General features: G+C 38.4%; 1 protein-coding gene across 1 annotated transcript in view; it reads left to right on the top strand.

The window, feature by feature from the left end:
• The window catches only part of CUNH8orf48 (chromosome unknown C8orf48 homolog), a 17,315-nt gene extending 12,516 nt beyond the window's left edge, over positions 1-4,799 (top strand). The window contains 3 exon segments of the mRNA XM_019470521.1: positions 592-824; positions 3,328-3,480; positions 4,617-4,799. Coding sequence (XP_019326066.1) covers positions 592-824; positions 3,328-3,480; positions 4,617-4,715 — 485 coding nt within the window. The 3' untranslated portion in view covers positions 4,716-4,799.
• The last annotated feature ends 7,107 nt before the right edge of the window (positions 4,800-11,906 follow it).

Genomic DNA, 11,906 nt, shown 5'->3' with positions numbered 1-11,906 from the left:
CAAGTGATGCACAATGCAATTTCTCACCACCTGCTGACCAATGCCCAGCCAGTCCCCAAGCAGTGGCCCCCCCAGCCAGCTTTCCCCCAGTTTATGTACTGAGCATGACGTCCCATGGTATAGAATGTACCTTTGGCCAGTTTGGCTGTGCCCCCTCCCAGCTTCTTGTGCACCTCCAGCCTTCTCAGTCGGTAGAGCATGAGAAGCTGAAAAGTCCTTGACTAGTGTAAGCACTGCTCAGCAACAACTGAAACATCTGTGGGTTATCACCATTATTGTCATCCTAAATCCAAAACACAGCACTGTACCAGCTACTAGGAAGGAAATTAACTCTATCCCAACCAAAACCAGGCTCCCCTCTTTGGAGACTATTCATGGAGACATTCAGTGTGCAAGTTCGTGCAGTTATCATCCAGATTTTTATTTAAATTCTGCACTGCTGTTATTATAGTCATTGCCTCTAGGCTTGACATTGGATTTGTTTTTTTATTAGATAGATAATATGAGGTCGCACAGATAGAAGACCAGTAATTCTTCTCTTTTCCTGATACAGTAATTGACACTTTTGTTTTGTTGATTTATGCCTGACAGAAATTACTGAATTATTAGATGGAGAACTGGATGCTCTCCAGTCTTTTTGCACCATTAAGATAAGCAAGATGCGTCAGCAGCTGGTCTCTAAGCAGGCAAATGGTGGCAAGTCAAGAAAGCTGCAGCATGGATTCACAGCGAAGAAACCAGAGACAAGTGACTTGAACTGCGTTGTTCCTGACCAGCTAATGAACAGAATCCGCCTGAAAAATATCGGAGAGACTGTTAAACAGGTACTGCAAGGAAGAAAAAAATTTAGATTTTGCCTACGCTTTTGGGAGAACCACTGGGAAAAAAAGCTGTAATGTAAGGATCAAATCAGGCAGACCTTACTGATGCCACGCTCAGGCCTCTGAAAGAGGTTTTTGCTTGATATCTCAAGATTTACCTTTCTCATCTTTTTGTTAGACACTACTGCAGAACTGTTGCTAGTAAATAACCAAATCGTTGTAAAATATTGTCTGGTGATAAAATAATGATCTTTGTGATTGAGCGAGGCTGGGATGGTCGGTTATTGCAGTCCACAATAAGCCCTGGATCAACTGAAGTGCCTCGTTTTCTGGTTACATCTGCACCTGTTATTTGTAGAAGTATTTTGCATATTACTTGATTGTGGAGTCTTTGACTCCAGTATTGGAAGTATTCCAAAGGCAAAACCTACCCCCCTCTCCCAGCTTTCTTAGACATTAGGTAATATTAAGAATTAAAGCATGTCCAGTAGAATTTTGATTACATCAGTTCCTTTATTAAGAAGCATCTGTATTATCTTTACACAATTCAGAGTGCTTTTCTTTTTCACCAGCCCAGTGTTTTTTTCCCTACCGTAGCATAGGCATTGTGACCCAGCTCCTCCCTTCAGCTCTGCATCTAAGAGTCTCAAGACTGGTACTTTTTTTGGCCAATGATACTTGCATTCTTGCTTTGTGCTTGCAGGTGGATTTGAATATGTGGTTATGTGGATTTGAGTAGTGACCATTGCCCACAGATGCCTTCACCCCTAAATCTGGGCCTTGGCAAATGTCTGTACTTTGTCTGAAATTGGTACAGAATGTCTGCATCTGGGAAAGTATTTCTGATAAAACAAAAAATGAGCTTTGAATAATAATTACAGTCATTTATTTTGTTTTATCTCTATCACATTTGCTGGCTTTAATTTATTGCCGTATAACATAGTAAAAGTGATAACATACTCCTCTGCAAAGCCTGTGCTAGGTGAGCAGGGAGTAATACTTTTAAAGTCAGTTCTGGCGTGATGATTATTTCAGGCTTCCTGTTTCAATTTTTTTTGCTGAAGTTTCAGCAATCTGCATTCTTCCATGGTATTAATGTTAACCAACCCACCATCCAAATTTTGGAGAATTTTTACCGCCTCTTTATTTGTCATACGGTTATTTGTCATATGGTGTGGTAATACATTTTCAAAGAAGAGTAACTTTGACTGCTATGTCTGTTTGCTTCTGTCTTTACCTCCACGTAGTAACATTTTTATGCAGAGGAGTAGTCAAGGGAGAAGAAGACAGAGAGGCTTGAGACATGACTTTCTAGGATTGATTCCACTGCTTTTGTAGCAGCTTATTGTGTTTATGTAACCAGATGGAATCTGTGTAAATTAAATCAGATAAAATTATTGCTATTTCATAAATGCACAAATACTGGGATTTGTGTAACGCTATTAAATACTCTTAAGACTTCATGGTGGATAAACTAACATAGGAATTAATAAGTGGTACTGTTTATCTTACAAAGAAAATTGTAGAATTTTGTTTGTATTCTGACTGAGAGCTGCAGATAGATATTTAAACTAATTGCTTCAGAGTTTATTTACCTCTTAAAATTTGTAAAGGTAATCGTAACCTCTATGAAGGCCTTATGTATACTGTCAGCATAGGAACACTGCTGTTCCCATAGCCTCATTACAGACAGGCAGTTATAGGTGGTGGGAATTATTGCTGATTAACAATTGCTGTTACTGAGTTTTGATGATCAAGTATTTGAAATGTGGAGTAAAACACGTTAATTTAACTTAATTGAGCCTTCAGGAGTTAGTGTATTTGCTGTTGTGGAAGTCTGGTTAGCATGCACAGACTGGCTTCCTGGAACATCAGGTACTCATTAAGCAAGAGTAACTAACGGCTGGTGGTGCTCTAAACATATTTCACACCGGCAAAATATGTACAGGTTTACACTGGCAAAATTGTAATTTGTACTGAGCATCCACCCAGGGTCAAATGAGTCATACTAATTAAAAGAAATTTTTTGCCAGTATAACTGTATCCTCACAGTTGGTTTTGGCTGGTCACCAATGTGTTGCTTTGCAATCACATGACTTTTTTTTTTTTTTTTTTTTTAAACTGTTACAGTTTCTGTGGAAGCAGTCAGTAATGTCCATGCAACCTCAAGCATTGGGGAAACTTTGCCTGTTACAAGAAGAAATAGTATATTACAGATCAGTGCTATGGTTCTGAGATAAAGTAGATAATTTTGATGAAACTAAGTTATCAGTGCTGGAAGGGGTAATACCTGGGGAAGAGCAAATATATTGAGCATGAAAACATTCAGACAGACTCATCAAGATGATACTGTGACAAAGATTATGAAATAATTTACAACTGCCTACAAAAGCAAATTTTTGTCTTTAGACAGTATCTGTATCTGTGTTTTTATTGATGGTTTTTAATGGAGCGGCCATCTGGCTAGGACAGACATTGCTCATTGCATCAAAGTCTCATCTTTCAGGTGACAGAAGCTCAAATCCACGAATCTTCAGTGTGCCCTGACTGTCAGAAGAAGAAAGCAGAGCTAGCCAAGACTACCTTTCTCAGACGAAAGAAGATGCTAATGGAAAGTGCTTTAATCCAAGAGAAATTGGAAGAACAGATTTACTCCAGAGTAAGCAAATGTTGTTAAAAAAAAGTTGTGGTACATTTTATACGTACTGTAACTAAAGAATCCGTAAGCCAGGTTTCCCTCTGATTTATGGCAGTGAGATCAGATTGTCCTAAATGCAGTGCAAGTCAAAACAGAATTTGGCTCCATATAATTAATAAAATGCTTGGGACTAACATACCGATCAAGTCATTTGAGCTTGCCTGGTTTATATAAGCTGAAGGTCTTTCCCAGGATGTCCTAGAATTGCTTTGGGTACATCTTGATTATTTCTCCACAGTTTGTTTTCTGATGGGCTGTCCAAGACAAAATGGTAAATAACAAAGTGATGTGATAGTAGGTAACTATGCCCATGCTAGTCTTCCTTTCTCGTCCTTTGGCGTAGGAGTCTCAGAATAGGACACTGCAACATGTTATGGAGGCTAAGGCCTCTCAGATAACGCTATTTCTTCTTGGAAGAACTGTCTTCTGTCTGTGTCTGCTGTCACAAAGATTCAAGCTTTATTGTTAGGAAATACCTCTGGAATAGATGGTAGGCAATGTAAGCTGAAACTTACGGAATTCCTTGGGTCTTCTGTGGTTATTCCTCAGGATGATCTTCTTCCTGAGGGAAGAACTCTTCTCTCGCTTTTTGAAAGGGAGTCAGATTGAAAGCAGGTTGTTTCTGAGCAACGGATAAGTAGTGCTCTCTGAAGCCCTGAGATCTGTCTTTCTGCGTTTGTGAGCAGGGTGGGAATTTGTGCGCTGTACATGTTCTTTTTTTACCTAATAATGCCAGTCTCCTGATTTTTTTTTACTCCCATTCACTCCATACCTAAGATTTGAGAACAGTCTCAAGTGAGGCTTCACTTTTTTTCTCTTGTTTTTCTCCCAGCTTCCCTGAAAAGGTCAGCTGCTTTTTCCTTTCTCTCCTTAGGGAAGAAACCTGCTTTATGGGGCAGATCACTGGCCACAATGTTCAACAAAGTTTTTTAAACAGGATGCTTTAAAAATCCAGCAGAATCGTGCTGATGAGTGCTGCCTACCTAGTTGCTTTTGAGGGATTGGATGTAGCTGCTGATGGTAGGCCTGTGATACAGGACATGAGAAATGGCAGGAATACAAAACCAAGTAATTTCCATGTTTCCTTTTTATTTCAGGATGTGCTTACACTTATAGGAGAAGCACTCAGAAGCTTTCCCAAACCTTCAGAGGATCCCAGGAACTTATGGCAAAGGCTGAAACGTCAGAAAATGTAAGGCCTGAAAGTAGTAAACGTAACTCAAGGACATAAAGAACTGGGAGACTCTTCTGTGGGCAGTCATGTACTGAATGCCAACGACTGTGGATATAACCTGTTTTGTCAGTGATGAATTCGGTGGTGGTTTAATATTCTTGCAGGTGGAACCAGATATGCCCAGCATGCTGGCGTCTGGGTTATGATTCAACTCTTTATTCTTCCTAAATGCAAATGTTGCAATATATTGTAATCCAACTATATATGTTTTTCAAATTATGGAAGCCAACACTTTCTATTATTAATCTGACAAGTAATAAGTATTGTTTTTTGTGGGATTGCTTTTGGGATTTCAGAGCAGCTCACAGCTGCTTCCATCTGTAAGAAAAATAAATGATTCCGTTTTTCGGGGCAGGGAGGTGTAATTACTGGATTTCAGCTCAATCTTTGCCCACTGTCTCATGTTAAATTGAAAGTGAGAGCCCCAGGTGGAGGAGAAAAAGAAGGTTGCAAAATAACTATAGAAAGGAGTAAAATGAAATGGGGTATTTATAGAACTGAAATAATGAGACTATAACAGAAATTAATCAGCAAGACTGAGGATGCCAACAGGACAAGGAATGATAATAAATTAATCATAGAGCCTATATAGGATAGGTGTCTAGAAAGATAAAAAACAACATAGATTAAAATTGGAATAAGATGCCAAATAATATTTTTGACTGTTTTTTGAATATACTTTGGAATTTGTTGTAATTTTCTGTGATTTTTCAAGATGGCAAAGTGACTGTCTTTCAAAGAATGTATCTCGGTGAAAGATTGGTATTCCGTACGTGTCCAAATAAAATGGCTTTATGCTCAGGATCTCAGTGGGTTAGACAATGAAATCATCTTCATTGTAGCCTCAGAAGGTGTATGCTGATCTGTGGGCACAAATGCAGCCCACCTTTCTGATTACTGCTGACAGCAAGAGCTCATTGCATTGCTCTTGCAGTGACCTTGTGGCTGTTGGGACTTACGTGAGTCAAAGTTACTGACTCTCACCAGTCTCCAGTTTCCTGACTTCTGTGCATTTAGATCTCTGAAGGCTGTGGAAATCTTGAAGGAATATCCTTATCTATGAACTCTTACTGAGCTTTTGTTACAAAGCTAATAGGATTAAATGTTACTGTTGCATTTTATTTTCCCATTTTGGGACAAGAATATGTATTGTTCAAGTTGGTTTTGTATTTTATACCCATATAGTTATTTTCTTTTGTACGCCATATATTGTTTATAGGAGTGCTGGAGGGCTGGTTAGCCTCTTGTTTTCACTTCCCACAAATCAATGGAAAACCTGAAAAGAAATGCTAGGATATAGGGGTACGTAGGCCCACCTACCTTAGGGAATATCTGTCTTTTGGTGCTTAAAAACCTACCTTGAATGATTTCACTGGGAGTTGATCCTGAGTAGGTCAAGCCCCAAGTGAAAACATAACACAGCCCTAAGTTGTTCAAAGCTAGCTGTCCTCACTGCTTCATCGGCAGTTTATTCTGGTTTCTTGTAAACAGCAGCTTTAATAGTCCATCGAAAATATTCCCCTAAGCTTGGCTTTAACTTTTAAATTGTCACTGCAGATTACATAGCTACCTATATAATGAATAAACGGCTGCTTATTTCTTCCCATTACTCTATAATCCTTAGAAATGTTTAAATCCCTTAAATCTCCTACCTTCCAGTCTTATAAACCTTTTCTTTTTAGATATTCCATCTCTGTTCCTTATTTGCTTTGGACTACACTCCCTGTTTCTCTCCAGTCTTTCAAAGTCTCTAGCAATCTGACTAACACTAGGCAAAGGACGCCCATTATTCCATGTGAAGTCTCATAAGGACTGTCAGACACAGAAGTGTGGTGATCAGGAATTGAATCCTTTGAAAATGTAATTTTGTTGTTACTGCCAATGAACACAGCTTTCAGCCCTTACAAAAACCACAGAAAGTGAGTTCCAGGACTCTAAATATTGGTTGATTATTTTTATAAGTAAAAGACAACGTTTTGATATTTTTGCTTTCAGTACATAGAGGCTTTCTAGAAATACTGAAATATGTCTTTGCAACACTTGTCAAGCCTTTATGTGTGTTGAACTATGAGCTATTTGGGTTAGGTATCTGACAATATTTGTCTGTAAAATAGTATTCATACTCACACAGCACAGTGGCTGTACGGTTCTTGTTTGCATAAGTGTAACAAAGACAATTCAGATAGCTCCTCTGAAAATCAAAGCGTATTTTGCTTGTCTCTGTTGCATGCGTTTTCCTACTGCTCACTACAGTTTTTTTTTTTTTTTTTTTTTTCAAATCAAGAATAGCTCTGAGATCTCTGAGTGTTTGTCTTCTGCTTTCTTGTAGCAGCTATTAGGGATGTACAATGGAATGAATGATCTGAGTCTCTAAATGATTTATTTTAAAATCCTGCAGTGTTTGAGACTAGAGATCCAAAAATTCTGACATGGAGGATGTAGGGAAAAAAAAAAGTAGATCATGTCTATTCCTTTTTCCCCTCACAGGAGCTTCCCCCCCGCCCCCCTTCCTCAGCAGCAGATTTTTCTTTTGATCCAAAGAAACACTCTAAAACTATGATCGAGAAATATTTATTCATCTGCTCAATTGTTTGTGCTTGCTGGAGCATAAAAGGAGCGAGGTGGATCAAGGGTGATTCATATGGTAAGCAGCTGTAGTACTGAAATAAATCAGTCTGCCTATTACAAGTACTTTGGAGCTTTCGCTTTCTAGCTTTCATGCTACACATAGTTGCATTATTTAATCTTCTGAATGATTTGTGACATAGAAGAGTTTATTGCTCTGAACTTTATACGAAAAACCCTTCTGTATTTGTACATACGTTGTTTTGTATTATGTGTATGCTGGTAACTGGTTTCGTGATGTTATACTTTATAACTGACCCTTTGGATAAAATTATATTCCTCAAATTATCATTGAAATCAGTTTCCTGTGGACTGCAGCAACGTAATTTCCACTTTCATTTGCCCTAGCTTTCTCTATAAAAAAAATTAACCTGGCTTCCAGACTCAGGCATTCCTTAGTCTTGTTTCTAATCATCTGTTGCAGCATGGGACTTCGTATTCGTTTCTTCTCTAGGATAAACTTCCATCTCATTCACAATAGGTTCCTAGAATGTGTTTGAATGGGAATGAAGTTTTAGTGCAATTAATTTGCCTGGATATGAACTGGGAACAAAGATAAACACGTTTGAATACTGATTTCCAGCTACTTGTGAAATACGTAATCACAGAGTGGTGGAGGCTGGAAGGGACCTCTGGAGGTGATCTAGTCCAGCCCCCTGCTTTTGAGCAAGGTCACCTAGAGTCAGGTGGAACCTGGTCCCACTGGTGCAGCAGTCCTTACATTAATCTGGAATCTTTTCTCTGAAGCTATACTAAAAACTTAAATGCTTCAGGCCCCCTTTGGGCCACTGTCTTTTCATAAATCCATCTCCCAGTCATGGTTTTGTTGTGTGGCGGGAATCAGGTTGGGGTTTTTTGGTTGGTTTGTTTGTTTGTTTTTTACCATAGCCAGTTTCATCAGCTTCCACGAAGAGGAGCTGAACCCATTTATTCATATTGGGAGCTTGACAAAAATTTTAAACTGGTGGCACTGAGGACAAGGTTTTGCTTCTGGAAGGGATCATGTTCCCCCGTGAAATTGTTAGCTGACACAGCGCCCAGATTCTTCTTCAGTAAAAACCTGATTTGTAGCTTTCAGTGCAGTTATTCCAAATCATACATACGTACTGCAGCAAGAGCTGGAGTGCTTCCAGCTATGTATTTTTAAAGCATTTTGAAATATACTTGCGTTCTTCCAATTGTAATTTTATTACCATTCAGTATGATTTTCAGAGAATGACTTTTTATTGTCTCCACTCAATAAGAGCTAACCTAGACACTATGTGCAAATTGCTACTGCCTGCAACAGAGTTGGTATTCTAAATGCCACTGTGTTTAAAAAATGTTTTTTAATTTTGTGAATACATATATTAATCTTATGAATACTACATTTGCATTGTTTTTATGCAACTAGCTAACTGTTCCTTTTTCTTCCACAACTGATTCTGAAGATCTTTGCCTGCGCTGACAGCAACATGATCTGTATGGGGGGAGGCTGGGAAATGAGGGGGAGTGTATACCTTCTGTTAGTAATGTACTAGGTCCTCTATCTTTCAAATTACCTATAGAATTGATCTGGGTACCTTAAAAAAACAAAAACATTTTCCAGCTTCTGGGCATGGATATTCACTGCTTATTTATTAATTTATTTTGTAATAAAATAGTACTGTTTGTTCTCACATAGGCTAGTGTGTATGATCCATAAATACGTTTGTAAAATATATCTGTAACATGTAACAGAATCCTTTCAAATATTCTGTGAAAATTCATATTTTTAGTTGATAGCACTTTAAGAACATTTACATCCTTCATTTTGACATTTTTAAATAGAACATTTTTTGCCTACAGAAGTAAGTTTACAGCATCATCACAGTATTATAGCTTGTTTAAAAATACATACAGCATTAATGGTAATAGCAAGCAAGCTGTATACTTGAGCAGGGTTTTTGTCTGTAATTTTACACGTTTTCTACTTTTTAAAACAATTACGTATATTAATATTACATCCATCACTTCGTTAGAAAATATTACTTATATATGCTACTCACAATAGATCTGTCATTTTTCTGTGATATAATACTACAGGCTATGAAAATAGAAACACACTATTGTATGGTTGGTTTAAAAATAATTACAAGCCTAGTTTAAAAAAGTGCGTTAGGCTTGCTCTTTCCTTGGTAAGTTAGGTTCCGCTAACGTTGGATGTCCTTAATCCACTTATGGTTGGAATGCCACTAGCACCTCTCGGCACCGAACCTTATGTGAAAGAAATAGTGACTTACCACCTAAGTGGTAAGTACCACCGCTATTTGCTAACAAATTTGGGGCTTGGTCCTGCATGCTTTCTGCATGGAACTGTTGCTGAAGACATGAAGAGTTCTTCAGCTACAGGCTTTCGGGACCAGGCTGCTACTGCTGAGTGTCTGTGAATCTGATTTGCTGAAGACTCCAATTGGATTTCAAAGTCTTCAGCCAGATGATTAGATCAGTGCAAGACAACACAACTCCACTGAGTTTTATCAGTTGTGTTGGTTTGCGTTAACCAAAATCTGACCTTTTGCCTTCCACGGGCCAGTGGATTTTTGAAAGAGCGCGAGCAACAGATTTAAAGTTACTGTTTTAGTAATACAATAGAGATTAAAAATACATGATTGCATTGGTTTTACTGTGCACAAATGAGACTAAATATATAAATATATATATGTATAATAAAGCTGTAGGAAATCTCCAAACTGCTAACAACTCTTATAAATGAGATAAAACGAGGATATATTTGCTTGGAATTTTCATAGTTGCCATTCTTTTATTATTTTCATTTTCAGGTAATGCAAGAGTATTTCATGGTGGATCCTTTTTTTTTATGAAACAAGTCCAGGCGTGCTTTGACAAATGCTCTTTTCGTGGTCTTTCTGATACTCCTCTTGTGCTTTCTGCAGTTTTTTACCTCTCAGTTTCCACTTGTGAAAACAGTAGGTTACTAGAGATGTCATTATCAAGGAGAAAATAATAATCAGCACTATTATCAGTGCAATAGTGGATGAGAGGGACCCCTCTAGCTGCTTAGTTTCAGTGTCTCTTGTTGTGTTTAGTTTTGCAAAGTTTTCATAGTCTGTTGAGGCCAAAAGTGCGGGTACAGGAACTTCTTTGAACTTGGGCCTCATTGGGTTTCAGTAGTTGTTCTCACTCGGTCAAAATTTCTGAAGAAGCAAGGGCTATGATTCCCTTGTCACCTGTGTCATTCGTAAGACAGTTTTCTACTCAGGTTCTCCAGGCATAGATGAGGCTCAGAAGCTTTGTTTGTTTATGAAGCCAGGGAGCATAGGAATAACAGTGTGTGCCACAAAGTTTACAGCACAGGTCATCTATATCCGAAGTTCTATAGTCAGAAATGTGTGTGCACTGTTGTCGTCTTTATCAAGGGGCAGGGGAAAGCTGCTTAGCTGACTGCCAGTTTGTGATTCTTTGTTTTCTTGAACAGATAATTGAAGAAAATCGAATCAATTTTCCAGTAACGTTGTGGTGGCAGGGCTTATCCTCAGGCTTAAAAGAAAAACAAGCACTGCAACAAGTGTAGTTTATATCTTAGGAATTTGTTCAGTGAGAGGTTTTTTTTTCTTCCTCCAAATATTCCCAAAAGAGAGTGAAATCAAAGGCATATTTTTTTACTGAGGGGCAGGCTTGGTTTTGCTAACATCATAGGCATTAACAAAACAGGACCTCTCATGTTAATGAAGGGTTTTATTTTCCCCTTTTTCTTCCTCCAAATATTCCCAAAAGAGAGTGAAATCAAAGGCATATTTTTTTACTGAGGGGCAGGCTTGGTTTTGCTAACATCATAGGCATTAACAAAATCAGCTACAAAACAGGACCTCTCATGTTAACGAAGGGTTTTTATTTTCCCCTCTTCTTTGATATTTTCTCTCAGACTTGGCTTGTCTGGAGAGGATTTTGATTTGGGGTTTTTATCCTCGTTATACTGGAGTTTAGGAGATGTCCTCACTGATTGGAAATCTGGAAAAATGACCTGGGTGAAAAATGACACAGGATTATTTAAGAGGTGAGCTCCCCTAAAGGCAGTGAGCTCTAATCTAGAGTTTAAAAACCTTACTTTTCCATAATTCTGATGGAATTCCAAATACATTTAAGTCATTTGGCTTTGATACATGCTGTGTGTGACAAATCCTAAAAAATTTACTCATCTGAGCAGTTCTGAAGTTAAGAGCTGGTCTGCCCCCCCCCTTCCCTCCCCTGTTCCAAATCTCATTTTAGGGTTAAATCTGATGAGGAACGAGGCGGGTCCGCTCTTACTGATTTCTGCTTCCACTCAGGACAGTAGGATTTGGCCCCAGGATATTTTACTCTGAGGAGCTGTAAGCACTTTCAGAGCTATTTATTTCAAATAACAGATTGCTCTAAACCCCCTTCACCCTATTCCCAAATGCTTTGAGGCCAAAATTAGGTTTCAGAGATCTTGCAGCATAACGGACTGTTTGGAGATGCTCTGTTTGATGGGATGCAATTGTAATTCATCCTCTTCATAGAAATCTGT

The sequence above is a fragment of the Aptenodytes forsteri genome, unplaced genomic scaffold (assembly GCF_000699145.1).
Source record: "Aptenodytes forsteri isolate BGI_AS27 unplaced genomic scaffold, ASM69914v1 Scaffold191, whole genome shotgun sequence".
Lineage (NCBI taxonomy): Eukaryota > Metazoa > Chordata > Aves > Sphenisciformes > Spheniscidae > Aptenodytes > Aptenodytes forsteri.
Note: the sequence above shows the minus strand (reverse complement) of the source record. Positions and strands in the feature narration are given on the sequence as shown.